Source organism: Fukomys damarensis, unplaced genomic scaffold (genome assembly GCF_012274545.1).
Source record: "Fukomys damarensis isolate Sample0158 unplaced genomic scaffold, DMR_v1.0_HiC HiC_scaffold_28, whole genome shotgun sequence".
In the NCBI taxonomy this organism is placed as follows: Eukaryota; Metazoa; Chordata; class Mammalia; order Rodentia; family Bathyergidae; genus Fukomys; species Fukomys damarensis.
The window spans coordinates 22,431,064-22,453,286 of record NW_022900940.1 but is presented as its reverse complement, the minus strand read 5'-3'; the positions used below and the strand labels follow the sequence as shown (position 1 = coordinate 22,453,286).

The window sequence follows — 22,223 nt, the reverse complement described above, 5'->3', positions numbered from 1 at the left end:
AGACATCAGAGACACCTGCTTGAATGGTCAAACAAACTACACACCACAGTCACTGTGCAATGGACACTCCAAGGTGAATCTCCCTCGACATTCCCACTAACCCTCCACAGTCATCCTCACTTCAGAGCACAGAGGCTTCCCAGAGGCAGAGAGGACAGAAAACATACAAAGGGAAAGTAACACCTGTTGGCTTCTCCACAGGCTCTAGGACTACAATGGATTAGCTAGGACTTGAATAAAAAGTCTTGTACTAAGAGAAGGTTCCGAGCATGAGTGCCCAAACCTCTGCCTTGCGTGAACTACAAAGAGTGAAGAAGAATTATTATAAATTCTATAATATAGTTACCACACACAAGCAGCAAAACGTCCTTGATTTTTTATACTATAACATTTAAACAAAACAACACAATAAGGGCATGGGGCATCCCCTCTGGACATGTCAGAGAGACTTTGGGAGAAGGAAATAGAGTCCTTAAAGTGTTTTATTCCCCTATAGCAAATTCGCCCACAGAGCACTGGAATAAAGGTTTATGCTATAAGGTCAAAGGAAACAGATACTAAGTGAATAAAAATCCTCAGAGGTCCCAAGGCTCAGCCACCTTTACAGTCACTACCTTTCATTTGTACTTAATTCCTTATTTCCTGAGGTCAGCACCACCTCCCCACTGCTGGGGAAAGAAAAGCAGTGACTGCCACCAGAGTTCTCCAGTCAATTTGTTAAAGGTGATTTTAGAGAAAGTAAAAAAAAACAAAAACAGGAGAGTCATCGCTACTGCAACTATAAAGCAGCCCACTAGACCCAAATGAAAAGTCACCAGGAGCGGAACGTACCTCTCAGTTTATACATCTCTCCGCTAGCAGAGTACACGACCAGCATGTGGGGAGCTTCGTCACTCAGGGACACTATGGCTCCAGACAAACACAGGGCTCCTCGAGGCTTCTGGTGTTTGCTCTGCTCATTCACAAAATACTGCAGGATGCCAGCCTCAAAATCCAGCACAAAGTACCTGCACAGAGAAACCACAGCGAGTCATTTTCCTCTCCCAGCCTACTCCATATAGCAAAGCAGGGAAGTAAAGCCATCCTGAAGTTGTCATTAATGCTCTGGGATCCATGAGCTGGAGGCCAAACCTTCCTCCCTCGGCCCCACAGAAGTCAGCCTGAAAAAGGAGAGCACGCTGGATTCTTAAGTCCGAATGGATCTTACAACAGGCCGTGGTAGGCAAGGTCAGGAGCATTCTGGATGTGGTACAGTGCCTAACACCTAAATATCCAAATGGCAGGGGACTAACAGAAGCCTTGCCACACAGCCTGTCCTGGTCTGCTCCTCGTGATGGCACCAGAACAGCTGAAACTCGGCAGGCCCGAGAGAGATGGATCTACCCCCAGGTAGCAGCTGCAAGTGGGCCTCCAGCTTTCGAGTAGTAGCGTAAGTGCCATGAGAAGTCTGAGCAGCTGGCACCATCTGCCAGGGAGCTGGGGGTGCTTCTGCAGTCACTGGACATCCTGTGGCAAGCCGTTCCTAATAGGCTCTTGCACAAAGGACAGCCAAGGTCAAAGAAGAACTACAGATTGCCTAAATCACACAATGAATCTTTGGAGCTGAATGTTCAGCCTACTTATACTCGCAGGCTATCACCATGAAGTGTTCGGCAGAAATTCTTCACCACCGGGATGGAAATGTCTTCAATGGAGATTCAAATTCTTCGAGTGGCCTACACCAGTACAGTACCTGCTGATTTTTCTGCTTCTCACTTTATGCCCCACCACACCCACCTTTTCTCACTTCCTTCCTAGTCACCAAGTTGCTTTTTGCCACAGTCATCTCCACATGTGCTGTTCCTCCCGTCTGCAGCAGTTACTCAAAATGTAGTCCACAAATTCTGATGGTCCACACAAACTGACACTGGTCCTCAACAGCCTTTTGAAACTCTTCTTGTGTCTGGCTTTGTTTCAACATCCAACTGTCAATCAGTTGGACTTATAAAGAGCTCAGATGTCAAACACAGCACACACGAGCTACAACTAGTCACAATGCAATCGGAAGGAGGTCCTTTACCACAGGCAGGTTGAGAAATACCTACACCAGCCTAGCATATGGATTCCACTTCTTGCCATGTTAACATTCCTAAGCAGATCTAACATTTCTCCTCCTCAAAGCACCCCGGAACTCACCTTCGTGACACTGACCACAGGGGAAGTCTCTATTTGTGTGGCCGATTCTCATTTAACATCTGGTTGCCCCACCAGACCCTACACTCAGGGGAGACAGAACCTGTGTTCCCTCAGTACCGAAAAGACGCCTGACAGTTCATTACTACTCAGATGTTAATAAATGAAGGAGTAAGACCTATTCTCATGTGCCAGGTGCCTGGATCATACAGTGACCTCAAAGAAGTGCTGTAAAATATTCCACACTTTTGAGGGGCACATGTAAGACTGAACATATACATACATATGCCAGATGCTGTCCACCGACTCGGGTCACTTTCACGGATTCAGTAGAAGATAGACTACATTCCTTCAAAGACAGTCTGTGCAAACGATTACAGCAGGACTGTGACAAAAACATACATCATGGGCTACGGATGTAGCTCAGTGGTGCAGCACGTACCTCACATGCGTGAGGCCCTGGGTTTAATATGCACATGCACACACACACACTCACAATGTAGAACTGGAAGAGAGCAACAATGTCTCACATGATTTCCAGATTTGAGAAGCTGTGCAGTACCCATAGATGCGCAAATTCCATTCTTTCAGTTGATATTTTTTTCAATTGAATACAGAGTTCTTAGGGCATAAATATGTATGAAGTTTATTTAGGAAACTGTTAGGTACTTACTTTAACCTAGAAGCACCATCGATAGAGTTTATAAACTCTCCACCTAATTTACCCTGACCAGAAACTAACAGACAAACATTGTGCCCATTTTACAGGTAGCCTAAGGTGGAAAGAAGTTTGAAATCCAAGCCCTGCTCCTGGGCACCTACTGTCCACGTTTCAGCCACTGCAAGAGTCACAAACACTTCTCTAATCTCGTTCAAGTCTTCTTCCCTTGTCTCTCTCTCTCTCCACATTCCCCTCCGGCATCTACCTAGGTACTTTTTATTCCTCAAACCTCCCTGCTCCAAAAGAGCTCACAGTGTTGCAGCCCCTCACCCAGGAAACAGAGGTGGATCCCCCTCTCCCTCTCCCTGCCCGGATCCCCAGGAGCAGCCAGCTCATCAGCACATGACTGGGCCACCTCAACCTCCACAGCTTCCACCCCACTAAGAAACCTTCCACTTTGGGTTATTTTTAATATTCCAGACGGCCTGGCCAAGATTATTTTACGTCTCTCTTTCTCGCCTCTCTCTCAAGTCACTACCATACACTTCCGGTTCTCACAATTAGCACGGATGAATCAAGACACAAAAATGTATTATCACCAGAACTAACCCAACAGTATCAGAGGCTACAGCTGCTGAAAGGCTGAGCCAACAGAATGTGAACCCAGGTGATGCAGGCCTGGCCCATAAATACACACTCACTGACCAGCCCTCCCACGTGCTGTCTGGGAGCGTGACAGTGGACACCAGCAAACCCACAGAGAAGGTGCCCCTTGGTCACTGAGTCACCACTTGGCAGAGAATGCCCTGCTGGGACAGAGCCCATCAGACCAGATGGCCACATGGATGACGGGTCCCTGGGGTCAAGGCCTGGCACGGCAGCTAGTGTGACATTAACAAATGCACATAACATTCTTTTTCTATTTTCCTGTCCTTCTACCTACTCTCTGAGATGGGGCAAAAACCAACCTCCAACAAAAGAAGAACCAGGGTAATTTCTGAGCTGCCAGTGGTCAAATTAGGAAGGTAAGGGGAGATCACCTTTCTTTTAGGAGGAAATGTTCAAGCTGACCTATGTTTAATGTCCTCATGACTAGAGCTGTGCACACACTGCTGGCAGCAATCAGAGCATTAATCTAGCCTTCCCACTAGTGCGCATGCCACTTTTACACCCACCAGGAGAAGTACAAAAAGAAGGGGATACATTTTCAAAGCAAAGGTCAATGCCCTCAACTTCCTCAGTTTCTCCACTCACTCTCTGCCACTGACCACAGTGGAGAAAAGGCAGACATTACCTTCTCTCCTTCTCTCCGCCTGCTGCCCCCACCAGCCCAGCCATCCGAGCCTGGCAGCTCACCTTCCCAAGTGCAACCTGGCAAACAAGTAACGACACAGCACTAAACGACAGAATTCAGAAGCCCACTCAAGGAAATGAATGGACTGCTGTTTTATTTTTTCAGGAAGGATGGCAGAATGTCCTGTCACATTAGGCAGGATACAGAGATACATGAATGATACAATATACTGCCCATTTCAAACTGGTATCTTAATTCTATATCTTGCCTCAGATTGGGGGAAAAAAAAAAAAAAACATTTCTGATACTTCCTAAAATACTTTAAATGCAAATCCACAAGTTTGAGTCATGTGCACTAAGAAGGTCACTAATAATTCACCTTTACTTAATACAGTTAAAATTTTATATTATTAGGAGAGGAACAGTGGATATCATCTAATTACCATTACAGAGAGGAAAAAAATGAAATTTGGTTTGCCACAGGGTCACGGCTCTGTTGGGCACTGCCATGTGCAGCCTGCAGCTATATCTGAAAGCACAGCTTTCCTTCTCAAAAGGAAATTAGGCATATTTCTGGATTAGGCTTCATTAAGCCAAGTCTCTAGATAACAATCCCAAAACATTCTTAAAGATTTTCTCTTGGAGAGAAAGGAAAAAGACAAATATAGCTCCTAAGATTCTTTTTTTTTAACTCACTTTTTATTGAATCTGACAAATAAAATCACACATATTGAAGGCATACCACATTGTGTTTTTTAAGATACATATATACTGAAAAATGATTGTTACAATCAAACTAATTAACATATCACCTCACATACCTACAGCAATTCTTAATTTTTTTCCACTTAGAAACATTTTATAATCGCTCCAATCAAAAGAACTATTAAAAGGAAAACGTGCTCATCATCTCTCTCCCAGAGACAGATTAAAACAATTCAATGAACACGCTACACAATTTCTTGATAGCTCTATGTATAAATGCACTTTTTAAAATAAAAAAATGGCAATGCCTTATGTACTGTTTTGTGAGCTTCTACTTCAGAGCGGACAGCTTTGTACCTCAATAAATTATCATGATCTCTTAGCTCCAAATAACGTTTTTTCCATCTCCCATTACCTTCCTTTACTCCCCACTATTTCCATTTGTCTGATAATAGTCTCCCTTCTACTTTAGTGTCATTTTTGGGTTCCACATTTTAGCGAAAAGATACAATATTTGCCTGAGTATACCTTATTTCACTTAACATGATAACCAACAAACCCATCCATCTTCCTACAGATGGTATAATTCCATTTTCTTCACTACTGAATAATACTCCATTCTGTATATACACACCATGTTTTCTTTAGCCATTCATCTACTGATGGGCACCTAAGCTGGTCCCTATGTTGGCTATTGTGAATTGTGCTGCACTGAATGGGTATACGGGTATCCCTATAGTATGCTGACTTTGATTCCTTCTGGTGTATACCAACTAGTGGTACAGCCAGATCAGAGGGCAGCTCTATTTTCAATTGGGGTTTTTTTCCCCTTCATTTTTGTTATCTCAAAACAAAACATCTCCGTACTAGCTATCATCTCCCAATCCCTTCTGCTAAATCTAGGCAACCACTGCTTCCTAAGGTTCTGTTATATAAAGTATCTTATCAATTAGCATTTTTGAGCTGCGGTGTGCAATTACACTGCTGTGTAGAACTGTGTAAAGACAGCATTCTCTTCACAATAAAAAACAAAACCCTCAGAATGCAATGGGAGAAAAGAGAAAATGAAGGGAAGAATCAAAAAAGCCACACCTCTGTGCACTCGTGTACACTCGCACCTGCACGTGTGCAGCCACATTGGTACCCAGAAGCACATGCATCTCACACTCAGGTATCACACACACTCACAGTGGCACACTCATAGGTCCACACCCATACTCACAAACTCACTCGAGCACACTTGGACAAATGCCACTCACACATCCACCCCAACACACACTTCTCAGTGCACATGTACCCACGTGTATCCACACTCACTTGCCCATGCCTTTTAGTCACCCCCACATACCTCGCTGCCTGACCTACTCACAGTACTTCCCTTCCCCAGGCTGGCATCCTTCCAGGCAGCCTGTCTGCACCGATGGCCCTTGCATCCCGCCACCCCATCGACCTGACATGGTCTCTCTAAGGACCCAAACTTCAGGATCTAAACGCAGACGCAAGCGTATGCTCTCGAGGAGGCAGAGGGCCTACAGCACAACAGCAGTCAGCCCCCAAAGCCCAGGAGAGAGCGCAATGCCGAAAAGGCTGGGTATGGTAGGGGTCAGCAGCTCATTCATGCTGATGGGTAAAAGTTACAGCCAAAGTATAGTACAAGAGAATTAGAGGAACACACACAACAAACAAACAAACATACACATGATAGCAGTACAGGGGGAACTGAATTCAGGGTCTTTGCACTCAGCAACATCCCTAGCCCTATTTTATTTTATTAAGACAAGGTCTCGCTATGTAGCATTGGCTGGCCTCAAACTTGTAGGGATCCTCCTGCCTCAACCTCCCGAGTGCTGGGATTGCAGGTGTATGCCATCATGCCTGACCCTTTATTTTTTAATACAGGGTCTCCCTAAGTTGCCTGGGCTGGACACAAACTTGAGATCCTCCTGTCTCAGCTTCCCAGAGTGCTGGAATTACAGGGGTGCACAACCATGCCTGGCTAAAACTTGCCTTTGACACAGACCTCTGCTCCACAGGCTCATCCTGGCAAACAGTAAAATCATTTCATCTAGACTCAAAAGGAAAAGTTAAAGCAAGAGTAAGAACCGAGAAGGGGAAATGATGACCTTCTTTTCAACATCTGAGCAGAGAGCGCTTCACTGCCACGTCCCCATCATTACCAAGAGGGGTCCCAGCTCCTTAATGCTGTGAGGACCGGGCCCCCCACCTCCGCACCAGGCCTGAGGGCCAGAGCCATCAAGATGCAGCGTTCCTGTGTGAACGAGGACCAGCCTTGCTGGCCAGGGCCTGTCACTGCCCCGGTCTGCCTTGCCTTCCCACACCCCCGAGTTAGCTGCTCCTAACTCCTGGGCTGGGAGTACAGGACCTGTGCTTGACCTGCCTTGCCCCAACTCAGGCAATGGTGACCTTGTTCCTCAGCCCTTCTCCACAGGGCGTTATCTACCGCCCATCTCTTCCCCAACCACAATCCACACACCCCCAAATACACCAAATACACCAGAGGCAGGGACCCCATGCCGCTTGGGCATCTCCTCTTCCACACTCCCTTGAGGGACTTTACTATCCAGGGACAGAGCTGGAGGGGATGGGTCTTTCCCCCCTGTGCAGGCAGATTCTTGAGCTCCAGTAGCCTTCCAAGTCCCTTCTGCCTATGAACACTGAAAACGTGGTCTCTGAGATCAACAAGCACCATGTTTCTCAGACTCCCAATCAGCTATGTACAAAAAATAAAAGATGGGGAGAAATCAGAAAGTAAAGCACACTGAGTGTTGGAGGACGGGTAAACTGTGGATGCATTTCTCAAATTTACCTTGTCTCCAGAGTTAGTATCACCTGTGAATAATTTACCAAGCTTTTTCAGCACATTCAAGTTCTCCCAGAGGTGGGCTCCTTGGAGCCGCCAGAAACAGGCTAAACATCCTCAGGTGGGAGCTCTAAGGCCTGAATCACTGTGATAAGAGAAAGGCACCCCAAAACACGGCTGAACCTTGATGGCAGAATGAAAAGAGCTGTTTCCTCTCCATAGTGCTCTTGTCACCTCCAATGAGTTCACACTCAAAACCCTGAGTTTTGGGCTTGGGAGAAAAAGATAAAAAGAGTCTGGAATTTCTCTCATGACAGCCAAACTTGCTGGAAAAGAAGATGCTGGATCCTACAACCAAAACCTCTCAACAGGTTCCAAGGCACAGAACCTGCAGGCAAACTCAATTCCAGCCACAGTCTTAAAAGTCTGGAATCCTTTTTACATGTGGAATGTGTGGCATTGGCTGGAGAAATTCAGCAGCCTTTTCACGTCAGTTCGACACTCTCAGCTCTGACTGGAGATTCCCACCACTGCCACCATCTCAAACCAGAGATTCCAACACATTCCAGAGGCATTCGATTGTCACAGGTCCCTACAGCTCATCACCCAGCAGAGGACAGATACATTATTCCTTAAGAATGATGCTATAACTAAGTGGGCACACATTGAGGCCACAGTCTTAAGAGAAATTAATAAGTCACACGTGCAATTACCAAATAGTTTTTCTGCTGTGAAAAAGTAGGAATGTAAATAAGGATCAAAATGTATAATTGATACTATGTAATAGGAAGAAAAGTCTAAAAGAATAGAGGAAGTGGGAGGGGTAGGAGGAAGGTAAAAAGGGAAAAGAAACATATGTGAAAAGGAAAAACATGGAAAGAATGTCTTTGTAAACGGGGAAGGGTGGAGGGGCTGAAGAGGGCAGGGGAATGGGGAAAAATAAGAACCAAGATAAGTCATGTAAAGGTACAAGATCCCAATGATGAATGTAACTGTATTGTATACCTAAAATGTACCAATAAACTTTATAAATTTAATAAAGATTTTTTAAAAAGAATGATACTAGAACATGATCCCTTATCACACACATTCAGGCACACAATGCTTTAGCACTGAGCTAAAATCAAATGCATCAAGAAAAACGTGATACAATGTCCTGTCTCTAACATAGCCATTATGATAGTATTCAAACATCTTAAAAGATATTTAAACTGAACCATTAATAAGCATAACTGGTAATATTTACAGAGCCCTTTTTTTGGGCCAACATTGTGTGCTGTACACAATTTATTTATGCCTCATAGTAGTCCTAGAAAACAGATGGGGTTATAACCCCTTTCTACAAGTGAAAAACTTCCGGCACAGAAAAGTTGATAATCTGACCAAGATCTTACAGAGAGTTCTTCACCATGGAGCCGAGACTGAACCCACGCAATCTGATTACGCAGCCTATGGCTCTGAACTATCAGAGATTCTCTGTTAAGAAACATGCAAAGTAGGGTCGGGGATTTGGCTCAGGGATTCCACTGCCTGCCTTGCAAGCACAAGCGTCCGAGTTTGATCCCCAGTACCAAAAAAGGGATCAAATATACATGGTGTGATTAAAGTGGTGACTATTTAAATTTTTAAAAGTTACTAAAGACATACTGCCATTAATTCCCTCCCCTCACTTCAAGCACTTACTCCCTCATTCTTTCTACTTTCTGAAGCAGTTCTGAAGTTCTTTTTAGTGTCTTTTCTGTGGCTGCCTCGATGTCCTGACTCAATTCAAAATGTTTGCAGCAATTTCCATTTTCATCTACTTTATTCACCAGATCGGGCACCACACAAATTCCTGCTCTTTTCCAAAGTCAAAATGATCAGGATAGGTAAACGTTTTGAAATGATTCAGAACATCAAGCCAGCCCTGACAACATAACCCAAGAGGACTCTGAACGAGGACTTCCAGAACTGCTTCAGAAAGTGGCAAAAGCAATTCTGGGCAATAAGAGCAAAGCACAATGCATCACAATTCCTGCATTCAAGTTATAATACAAAGCTACAGTGATAAAAACAGCATGCATGGTACTGACACAAAAACAGACGTGGGTTAATGGACCAGAATATAGGATGCAGAAACAACCTCAAATACATTTAGCTATTTGATCTTTAACAAAGGGACGAAAAACATACTGGCTGAAAGATACTCTCTTTAGCAAATGGTGCTGGGAAAACTGACTATCCAAAAGCAGAAGTTTGAAGTGCATCATGCACTGAGCTAAAATCAAAATGGATCAAAGTTCTAAATATTACAAAAGAAAATACCTACTGGAAGATAAAATAGGTAAAACTCTTGAAGTCATAGGTATAAGCAAGGACTTCCTGAACAGAATTCCAACTGTACATAAAATAACAGCAAGAATCAACGGAATGGATTATATGAAATTAAAATCTTCTGCACAGCAAAACAATGAATAGAATGAAGACACAGTCTAAAGAATGGGGAAAATATTTGCCAGCATTTCCTCAGACAGAACATCTGGAATATATAAAAAAAAAACTAAAAAAAAAATTAGGTGCTGCCCCAAATAAAAGACCTAATCAAAAAAATGGGCAATCAAAATGAGTAACCATTTCTCAGAAGTACAAATGGGCAATAAATATATGAAAAAAATGTTCAACATCTCTGGCCATGAGAGTAATGTAAATTAAAACACTAAAATTTCATCTTATGCTAGAAAGAACAGCAATCAGGAAATGAAATAACAAATGCTAGCATAGCTACAGTGAAAAGGGGACCCTTCCACATTGTTGGTAGGAATGTAAACTAGTACACCTTATGGAAACCAATACAGAGACAGCTGACAAAACTAAAATTTGAAATTCTAGAGGCCAGAGATTTAGCTCAGTGGTTCTGCTGCGTGCCTTGCAAGCACAAGGTCCTGAGTTTGATCCCAAAAAAAAAAAAAAAAAAAAAAAAAAGGAAATTCCATTTGAACCAGCTACCCCCTTGTCAAAAGAACTAATCTTCATATTACAGTGATACATGCATACCAATGTTTATATCAGCACAATTCATAATAGCCTATATGTGCATCAACAGATGAATGGCTAAAGAAAATGTGGTATCTATGCACAATGGTGTACTACTTAGCTATAAAAAAGGATAGATGAGACACTTGTAGGAAAATGGATACACCTTGGAAATACAATATCAGACACACAAGCTTGGATACCAAAGATTTCTCTCACCTGAGTAATCCAAAGTACAACTAAAGAGCAAAATAAAAAGATTAATGAAAGGAAACACCTGCAATGTTAAGGACTTGTTTAAAATATAAACTACTATAATTTTAATAACAGTTCATAGTGTTATATATCAAGTATAACACTTTTAATAACTACATATATATATTATACAATTTAAAAATTTAGTGTTGTAAGAAAATACAGGTGAGTATTTTTAAACTGTAAGGGTGGGGAGTGTAAAACAGAACAGGCAAAACATAAAGTTTGGCCATGTATTTCCAAATAAGAAAACCAACTTTAAAGCAAAATAAAATCCATAAATACAATTGAAAGACAATTCAATGAAGTGTACTTTAGAAAAGGAACACTAAACTGTTTTGTCCTCTAAAATTTTCTTGAGGCTTGGTCTAGCTACTTTGTTCTCCAAAATCCATTCAGGAGCTTATTTTAAAATACACCACACATACACACACACACACACACACACACACACACACACACACACACGTATGTATTCCCAAATCTCCACCCAGGCCTAGAGAATCTTTGTGGTTGAGGTTAGGAAGACATGAAATAGGAATTTCACAAAACTTCCCAAATAAGCCCCTTACCGCATTCACAATGGGTCCCATGGGTGGCCTGTACTACTGGTGGCAGAAGTTGTACCATCATGCACAGAATAGTCAGAATGGTACACTGGTGGTTCAATCAGCAGGAACTGTTAATATACAAAAACCACTAAAAAACAAGAACTAAGGTAACCCTCACAATATTATTCACAACTCTTCCGATCCACCAAGCTCCCATCACACACTCAACACGTGCACCCCACGTGCCCCCACAACCCAGCATTACCAACCTCACTGTGCCTCAGTATAGAGGAGCTAAAGCCCAGCTTGCCTAAATCACAACAGCCCAGGCAGTGGACTTCTTGGTTTGGTCACTTTGGAACTACTCTTTTAAAGATTTAAAGAAAAGGTAAATACACTGCCCTGCACAGACTTTTTGCCTAATGGGATCATCGCAGGTGCTCACCTGAGCAAACGGCTCAATAAAGCACCTGGAGATTAAGAGCCCATGCCAGCCCAAGACTGAGAGGCTGCTGCTCGAGAACCACCTGATAAAGCAGCAGCATAAGCCAAAGCGAACTTTTACCAGGAGTGCACTTGGATGTGATCTACGATGAGATTCAACCTGCTTTTAAAGACTAGAAGATTTAATACTGAAACCGAGCCCCACCTCACAAAGACTTACACAGGCTTTTGGAACACTGCCTTGTCACCCTGAACTATTAACTCCTGGGTTCCTGGTGCCTGTAAGGAGAACTTCATACCACTCTAAATACTTTTGGGGGAGTCAGTACTATGGATTGAACGCCTGGATTCTAAACTACATCTCCACCCAACCCACCGTTGTTTTTTTTTAAGCAGTCTCAAAATCACTTAGTTGCCCAGGCTGTGCTCAAATTTGCACCCTCCTAGCTCATCCCTCTAGACTGCTAGGGTAACAAGCATTTGCCACCACTCCCGACTCAGGCAATATCTTCAGTCACAAATCATATTTTCATTCTTACCATCAACAATACTGGGAAATTACCCGGGGATCCTTGAGATGGGCTGAGTTCAGGGCTCTGCTTTAAGTCTGAACAAGCATCAAGGGACTGAAAAAGATCCTGATACTGGCTCAAATCCTAGTGTAAAGGCAGTGGGCGTCCGTCTCCCGCTAGACCTCCATGAAGACTGAGATGAGAAGCTGCGTGTTGTAGGCCAAGAGATACAACCCCAGACATAATTGGTCCCATGGCTCAGCTCTGCCCCCAAACACCCAACAGGGTCAGGCTGTAAGCGCCACTATCCCCGCCTCAGTGAGACCTCTGGCTTTCTTAGCAGCAGAGCGGAAGAGGTGGGACTTAGAGGCCAGATCGGGTGGAGACCAGAGGCTTTCAAACCTGGCCTGCATTAGAATCACCTAGAAGTTGTTAAAATTGACCCCACCCCAAAGCCTGTGGTTCTCCAGGTCTCAGGGAAGGGCAAGAATGTGAATTCCAAACAGGCACCAGCTGACACTGAGGCCTGCTAGTGGGAGCATAGTTTGAGGGCCACCTGTGAATAAAATGAAAAAATTGCCAAAACCAAAGTGAGCCACTTGTATCAGCCTAACAAAAAAAGCAAAGCCGGGAGGTTATGAAGAAAGTGTTCTTATGTAAGACCGCCTAACAGTAAGCATCATAAAAGACTGCCAGGACCACCAGCTTGCCCAGAGAGTCTGACAACCCCACACAAAAAGTACTCCACGGGTTTACGGGCAGCAACCATTCAAACCCAGGCTGAAACCACTCTTGGTACTCGTCACTGTGGCCACGGATTACTGTTTCTGAAAGCTGACTAAATGTCTTTTGCAGGCCATTCCACTACCTCTGTTGCCTAAAAGTCTGCCTTCTTCTAAAAGAAGAACTTTCAAGTGTATATATCACATTCCTAAGTACAGACAGAAATTGGATTTGATGCTGATGCTCAAATTGCATTGTATGAGCAGTTTCACTCACCACAATGCCAACAAGACAGAACTCCAGACAAGAGCCTGGGGGTGCCACAGAAATACTATTTGGCAGGCACTCGGTTTTCAGTGTGGTCGGCCATACATAGGTTCTGCAATGTGGATAAGTCTTTTTTGGATAAACTTATTCAGATACGGCAATTTGTATGTCTCACTGCTGGATGGCTCAAATGAGAAATGATACGGGCACGACTGGCCCATGAGGTGCTTTTTATTGATTTACTAGTTAATTTTAGTGAAACAACCCATAAAAGTGATTAGACCTGTTTGTACCTCCAGCAGTACAAGCCGCCGAACTAGACGGTCATGCAAGTACATCTGGTGGTTCAAGCTGGTGGGAATATACTAGAGAAAAAAATCCGTATAAGTTCAATAATGCTTTGAAGAAGGTAGCGCTAATCCTAAAACCAATTTTTTCCTCAAAACTCAATTTTATTTACAAGAATTCACTCATTTTTTAAAAAGTAATTTGCTGGATGCCTACTATGTGCCAGATATCATTCTATATGCTAAGGATGCACAGGGTAGAAGGTGACGGGGACAGGCAGTACTCACTACAACAAATGCCAGGCTGCAGCTGCAAGAACGTGTCGTGCAAGAGGAGTCAATCAGCATAGTCTGACTTGTGGGGTGTTCCCTGGACAGATGAACTGAGATCTGACGGAGGACAGTTTTCAAAAGGAAATGGTGTAAAGGCCTATGAGTGGGAAGATAAGAAGGTATGAAAAGAGCAGGTATGAGCTGGTGGTGCATGGCTGTAATCCCAGCACTCTGGGAGGCTGAGGCAGGAGGACTGCAAGCTCAAACCCACCCTGGTCAAATTAGTGAGACCCGTCTCAAAAATTAAAAAATAAAAAAGGGGTGGGGTTTTTGCTCAGTGTGAAGGCCCTGGGTTCAATCCTCAGAAATGAGAGAGAAAGAAAAGGAGGAGGAAGTGTAGATGGAGCAGAGAGGAGGGAGAAGAGTAAGCTGTCCGATCAGGCCTAAGAGGCCGAGGGAGTCTGGTCTTTACATCAGTGTCCAGGGGACTCCCCTGAAGCATGGAGGAGGCAGAGGGCGTGCCAGGGCCCATTCAGAAAGGGGACACGTGAGGTTCCATGCAGGAGGAGGCCGGGAGAGAAGCCAGGGCACCGGGGACAGGGGACACAAGGCTGCCAAAGAGACATGCTGGTTTTCACATCATGGATTGAAAAGGCTAACCAATTCATCCTTCCCCATCTGAGCCATACAACGAGATCAAACTGGCAAAAGCAACAGCTTCACCAAGGCAGAAACAGGCCGAAGCCAGAAAGTAGTAGGTTCTTACTCATGAAAACATATGAACTCCTTAAGAAGAGGCAGGGTACGTGGGGACCTTGCCTGGATGTCCCCATCACCTGCCCCGCTAGAGTGACTGGTAGCCCTGCCAGCACAGGTCAGCACAGAGGACCAGCCCTCTGAGACCACCGAGGGAGAGGGCTTGTGAGATTGGACACACTCGATGAAGGGAGTGAGGGCACCCAGCAAGGCACCAGGGTGATCGAGGGCTCCACCAGCCTGAGGCCACAGCCCTGTCTGGAACAAGTCACAGCCAGCTGAGGCTCTCGAAGGACATCCAGGAGGGGGAAATATCCCATACACCTAGCTTCTCTGGTGGCCAAGCACAAAGGCTGCAGAGACCAGAGCAAGACAGTCACCCACACATCCTTGGCCAACAGAGACTACGCTGGTGCACAGACAAGACTGATGGCAAATCAGATACAGGTAGATATGGAGATGGCTGAAACGCCAACAGGTAGATACAGCAGCACAGTGAAGAAGCCTTCCTGTGAAGGTCTTTGAGCTCCGTCTCTGACCAGTCTTTGGCTGCTTGCCAAGCGTACATATCCAGAACATTCAAAGAACTCGCACTCCTCTATAATAAAAGAAGCCCAATCAGGACCAGATTTCATTCCACCAAAGAAGATATGAGTGGTTAATAAATACATGGAAAATGTGCACTAATATTTAAGAAAATGAAAATTAAACCATCCTGGGATACAATATCACATCCACTAGGATCACTGTAATAAAAAGACAAAACAACAGCAATGGCAACAATGTGGAGAAAACTAGGCCCTTCCTACACCGCTGGCAGGAATACAAAGCCTGCTCTGTAACACAGCAATTCCACACCTAACAATTTCCCCAAGCAGAAATGAAAACTTATCTGTCCACACCTAAGACTTGAATGTGGTATTATTTAGTTACCAGAAACCAGAAATAATTCAAATGTCCGTCAACTTGTGAACAAATAAAATGTGATACCCACACCGTAGAATAGTATTCAGCAGTAAAAAGAACATAATACTGGTACCTGCTACCCCAGGGATGAACCTCAAAAGTATGTAAAATGAAAGAAGCCAGATGCAAACAGCTACACAGTGTACAATTCGATTCGTATGGGATGTAACAGAAAGGGAAATGAGAGAGCGATTAAAGTGGTCAACTGTGCTCACTGCTAAGGTGTCAGACCTGCCACGTCCTGCTGTGACACGTACTGATGTCCATTTCTAGATCCGTGGATTATCATTACCATACCTCATCACCAGGCAGATCCATTCTTTCTGGTGCAGTGAGCCCAAGGGCCACGCAAAAAAATGCCTCTTTCAACATTTACTGCTGAAGTCCACCAGCTGTTTCTCAATTCCGATGTGTTCGATACTATGGGAAGTAGCAGAAACATTATTGGGTTGAAACCAGATCTGAAACTCAACTTTGCTGCTGCTTAATGTGCTGAACCAGGTGTGGCAGAGACAGCCTTGCACCCACTAAGTATCTATCTCCTCTTCTCTTTCAAATTAAGATACCCCTGGTTTTTAATTGGGCCTATCACTATACCAGAATTCATTTCCCTACCTTCTTTTCCCTTCCTTTCACCTTTTCACAAAGAAGGGGCCAGGGAAATAGCTCAGAGGTTCCACCACCTCCCTTGCAAGCGCAAGGACCCAAGTTCAAGCCCCAGTACCATAAAAAACAAATTTTTTTAAGGCCGGGGATTTAGCTCAGTGGTTCCGCCGCAAGCACAAGGACCCGAGTTCGGTCCCCGATACCAAAATAAAAATAAAAAACACAAAGAGATGTGGCTGGCTAAGTTCTACCTGATGAGAAACAGTGACATATTCACCTACCCTTTCTCATGGATGTGAAGGCTGGAATGCCAACGGTCATCTTGGTTTGTTTTTTTTTTTTTTGGTACCAGGAATCGAACTCCAATCCTTGCACTTGCAAGGCAGGCGCCAGAACCACTGAGCTAAATCCCCAGCCCACCAACGGTCATCTTGGGCTACGAGCTCATGCCATATCTTAGGGATGGTGAGACACAGAGAAGTAAAGACAAAAGCCTGGGACCTGACGACTGTGGAATACTCAAACCAATCCCAGAAACTCCAAACTTCTCTTTGAAAATAAAGACACATTAGAATCATCTGGTACTTTTATAAGTCCCAATCCCCAACATGCACTTGAACCAATTAAATCACAATTTCTGGGAGCAGAAACCAGCCATGGGTCATATTTAAAAGTTTTCCAGGTGGCTGCAACTACACAAAACTGTGAGAACCCATGGTTGATCCCAGGTCATGCACTCTGTCACTGACAGCCGAACACAAGTCCCTATGCACAGCGAGCAGCTTGACTCTTCCTCTAGTCCCAGGGCGAACATGTTTTTTTTTTAGATTTTTTTTTTTCAATGGAGTTCATTGGTACATTCTAGGTATTCAGTACAGTTACATTCATTACTGGGATCTTGTACCTTTACATGACAGATCTTGGTTCTCATTTTTTCTCCCCTTGTCCCTGCCCTCCCTTCATCCCCTCCCCATTTACAAACATTTTATTTCCATTTTTTCATTTTCTCATATTTTTTTCTTCTTTTCCCTAATTCCTTTTCCCCTATCCTTCCCACTTTCAGGAGAAAATGCAAGATCCGGGGCGAACATCTTTAAAACAAGAGATTACAATGCCTGCTGCTTCCCCAAGTACTTAGTGACCTACTCTCTGTCAAATGTTGTGGACACAATGGTCAGTGATCAGTTCCTGCCCTCACGAAACTTAGCTATGTTGTCTGAGAAGTAACACAAATGTGTTCAATGAGCAAAAACACCACAGTAACCTCCTACAATATTCGTGGGAACCGCAATGCAGAGTCTAGGAACAGTGCACGGATAAAGAGAAACCACATCAACCACATGAAGGGGAAACTAACGGCCTATTACAAATCTGACTCCTGTTTCAGTGAAATGCTTGGTAATTAATTGCACAGAATAATTCACCAGCACTGCTGTATCCTCAGTATACACACCCAGCAGCACTAGAAATGATGCTCAGCATATTCTACATTTTTTATTTATAGTAATCCAGAACAATGCTACATTGACTTGAAGAAACTCCAACTCCAATTACTTCTGACAGCATGGCTAATGAAGCATTCGCCATGACTATAAAACTTTCAAAATAGAGCACCCCTGAGAAATGTACATGAGGACTGCATCACACTAAAAACATTTTGTGGAGAACAGAACAGTTATTGCCTCATTTTTCAGATAGCACCAGAAAACAATAATTACTCCACAAAAGACCATTTAAGATGATATTTTTTAGGGAATCAAATGCTCAAGGTTCTAAACATTAAAACCCACATCCCAGAGGATTTAACAAAATGGAAACTCCTTGCATTTTCTGTAAAAGAGGGAACTTTTTCTTTATAAATCTATAGATATGGATCATAGTGTCCAGTTTCAGACAAGGTGGAGAGCCAGCCTACCTCCTGAAGATGGCCCAAAAGAGAAAGGGAGCTAGGGCGTGGAGGTCAGGTTCCCAACTACAGGGATAGTCCAGGGCCAGAGAGCACTGGTGGCCACAGAAGAAGGGCTGATCTGGGAGAGTCCTCTATTCCACCCCACCCTACTCCAGTTATCATCCCAGGCAGATATGCAGAATCATTGTCAGTACACTGCTGGTTTGGGTGGTTCACCAGTGCGAAGTTCCCCAAGTCAGGCTCATGAACACCTTGCCATACCCACAGGCCGGCAGGGTTAATGGGGACCAGGGCCAGTGCTTGGGAGGAAGAGGACGAAAGGAAGGTAGTGAGGGTCCCAGACTTCACTCCAGTCCTGAAGCACCTTTTCCACCAGGCCATCTCATCTGGGGAGCATAAGCAGGGGATAGGCTTCTATCTCTCCACTCCCAGGTAGAAAAAGCATGCAAGGCAGCAAAACATCAAATCAGTAATAAAAGGTACAGATATCAGAGAAACACGAACTATGAAAGGGAGAGAAAAAAAGAATGAAACCATTTACACCAGAAGACGTAGACCTAATGGAAGACAAGTATACAAACTGAAAGCAAATATTTTAAGCAGCACCAGTGAATTCTGGGAGGCTATTGAAAATGAAAATAGTAGGTCTGGAAAATCACAGTTTTGATAAGGGCATTGAAAGGATGGCTAGAAAAGCAGCATGTGGTGAAAGCCTGACCTAGTGATCTGGGAGATTCATCAAGGTACTCTCAGAAGGGATCAGGTCTGGACGACAAAATAGAAAAAAAAAAATGTGACAGAACAGAAGTGTTAGCATCCTTCTCAGAACATCTCAGACAGGAAAAAAAAATGTATAAAAGGAAATAGTAAAAGAAATAAGGCCCAGGAATTTGCCTCCATTAAAGACAGACATAGTACTTCAGATTGAAAGATCTTACACAATGCGAAAATAGACTGGAGAAGAAAAAGTCACACCTAGATCTACTATAAGAAAGTTTTAAATGAAATTAAAAGAAAAAAATCTAAGCCAGGATAGTGGTACATACCCGTAACACCAGCACATTGGCAAGGTGAGACGGGAGAATTCCAAATTCAAGCCCAGCCTGGGCAATTTAACTTAGTGAGGCCCTGTCCTACTTAGTTTCTTTTTGCTGGGAAAATATACTCAGCACCTATAAGTAAAAGGAGGAAAAGTTTATTTTAGGTCCCAGTTTGTAGAGGTTTCAGTCCAGAGTTGGCTGGTTCCAAAGCAGCATGGCGCGAGAGAGGAGAAATAGTTCATGGAATGGCAGACAGGAAGCGATGAGACTTCCTTCTTTCTTTCCCTTTTTACTCCATTCAGGCTACAAGCCTATATTGGTTGGTGCCACCCACACCCAGACCAGCTCTTCCCCCTTTAGTAAATCTATCACCCACACACAGAACTATGCTAAACCAAAAAGTAGACTGATCCAGTATCACATACCCATGATCCAGTCACCTCCGCAAAGCTCCGCCTAGAGTGCATGAGGCTTTGGGGGAGGAGGTCATCTAGATATAAGCCATAATAGTTCCTGACTCAAAAAGTTTAAAAATAATGTAAAAGCTGGCAATATGGCTAAGTACAAACATCCTGGGTTCAATCTCCAGTACCAAAAAAAAAAAAATCAGGAATCTAAAAGCTTCCAGGGTCGGGGGGACCAGAAAATCTATAAAGAAAAAATAATCAGATTGACACCAGAATTTCAACAGTGCATATTTAAAGGAAAAAGGAATATTCCCAAATTTCCACAGCATAAATGAAAAAAAAATCTTGGAATCCTTAGTTTAGTATTCAGCTGCATTATCATTAAATTGAAGGTAAAAATTTAAAAATCTGAAACCCTTTCACTTTGGATACGAAGAACAATGAGAGACTCACAGGAGTCTTCTTGCTAGAGCAACTGTTCTGTAGATGGTACACAAGACATCTGACAAGAAATCAGAGGTTTCTAAAGAACACCCTGCCCGTGTGGCATCAGGGAGCAGGCAGTGGAGGCGAAAGGACTGGGGATGGAGGCCTGCTGATGGGACACTAAACTTTGGGCCAGCATCCTCTCAAGCCTGGGAGAAACCACACCTTAAATGCCCTAAGCAAGACCCTCCAGGGGTCTGATGTAGTCTCAGACCAGCGGCACCCCTGGGGTCTTACAAGAAGCAAAAGTAAACTGTCTGGGAAAGAAATACCTCTAATGCCTATCTCTAGACCCCCCCACACACAAAGGCAGTTCAAGCAACAAAGTCAAAATCAAGACCACCGAGCAAAAGGAAAGGAACCGCAAAAAAAGGAACTGTCTCTCTAGGAGAGAGACTTAGTAGAAACAACCAGGCATGCATTTAAGACCTCCAAGAATGACAGGCATGGTGTTGTATACCTGTAATCTCAGCACATAGGAGCTGAGGCAGGAGGACCATTTCAAGCACAAGGCCAGCCTGGGCTACATAGCAAGATCCTATCTCAAAAACAAAGAAACAAAAAAATCTCCATGAATAGCAGACATTAAAACTTCTACCTATAGGGCCGGGGATTTAGCTCAGCGGTTCAGTGGCCTGCCTCGCAAGCACAAGGACCCGAGTTCGATCCCCGGTACAAAAAAAAACCTTCTAGATATAAAACACAGAACAGTGGCATATGAAATAAGAGATGAGGTCACAGAGATACACAGACATAAAAGCTATCAGGAAAGAGTACACAATGTAAAAACAAAGGGCAAACATGAGAAATTAAAATCATAATTTTTAAAGATTCTCCAAAAAAGTAAAAAACTACATAATCTTACTTATATGTGGAATCTAAAAAAAGTTAAACTCATATAAACAGAGTGGAGAAAGACAGTTATAGAGGTTGGAGGGGTTAGGATGGAAAGAAGAGGTGTTAGCCAAAGGGTGAGTTTCAATTAGACTGGAAGAATAAGGTTTGGGGATCTATTACAGTATAGGACATGGTGACCGCAGTTAATATTTCAAAATAGCTATGAAAGTAAACTTTAGATATCTAAGGTGATAATATTAATTAGCTTAATTATTCGACACTGTACACCTCTATCCAAACATGACACTGTAGCCTAAAATGTATACAACTGTAATGTGCCAATTCAAAATATTAACTTCAAAAAGACTCTCAAGATGGTTCAAGCAACAGATTAGAAACTGCTGAGAGAAGAATAAGTAAAATGAAAGGTATAGTCAAAGAAATTACACGGAGTATAGGAATGACAGAAAAGATAAAAAATATGAGAGACATTAGGAGATCGGGTGATCAAACTGTGTCAAAAGAACTGAGAAAAGCGAAAAGAGACAAGTTTTCAGAAAATAATGACCATGAATTCTTCAAATTGGATTTCCGAGCAGCCCAAGCATGAAAAATGAGAAAATTCACACTCATCACAGTGAAACTGAAAACACAACAGGAAGGCCTTAAAAGCAAAGAGATATCACTCATCCTCAGAAGGAGAGCAAGTTTCTCCAGAAGAACAATGGGGGCCGGAAGACAGCGGAATACTGTCTTCAAAACACAGAGAAAACAGTTGCTAATTTAACATTTTGTGTCCAGCAAAGTTATTTTAAAATGAAAATGAAATAAATACCTTTACAAAAGCATGCTTTAGCACCAAAGGATCTATACTTAAGCTTTTAAAGTTTGTTAGGAAAAGAAAAACAATCCTAAGAAGTTACCTGATGTGCAAAACGAGAGAAGATGACGAAGAAGAATGATAATAAACTTGAGGTTGTGCTATTGTGTGCATTTGGGGTTTTCTCCATGGTTCCGGACTCAAAACTCCCTCCCCAAAGCAAGTGATAGAAACTAGAATTTCTCTTCCCCAAGGCAGATCATAGAAACATTTAACTTCCCCTACATTTGCGTCTGGGAACCAGCAGCGAAGAAATTCTCTTCCTATCCTTGACTGAGAGCGCACAAGCCCCTCCTCATTGCACAGGGCTCCAGCCACACGCTGTGGAAGGGAGGAGCGCTGCACAGAGGGGCCAGGAA

At 43.4% G+C, this 22,223-nt stretch overlaps 1 protein-coding gene across 1 annotated transcript in view; it reads right to left on the bottom strand.

Annotated features, from left to right (window-relative positions):
* Osbpl10 (oxysterol binding protein like 10) overlaps positions 1-21,994 on the bottom strand; it is a 192,123-nt gene extending 170,129 nt beyond the window's left edge. Inside the window, exons 1-3 of the mRNA XM_033756928.1 lie at positions 21,908-21,994; positions 4,128-4,204; positions 832-1,007 (exon numbers count right to left, since the gene is read on the bottom strand). Coding sequence (XP_033612819.1) covers positions 832-1,007; positions 4,128-4,204; positions 21,908-21,994 — 340 coding nt within the window. The remainder of the gene's footprint in view (positions 1-831; positions 1,008-4,127; positions 4,205-21,907) is intronic.
* Positions 21,995-22,223: the final 229 nt, after the last annotated feature.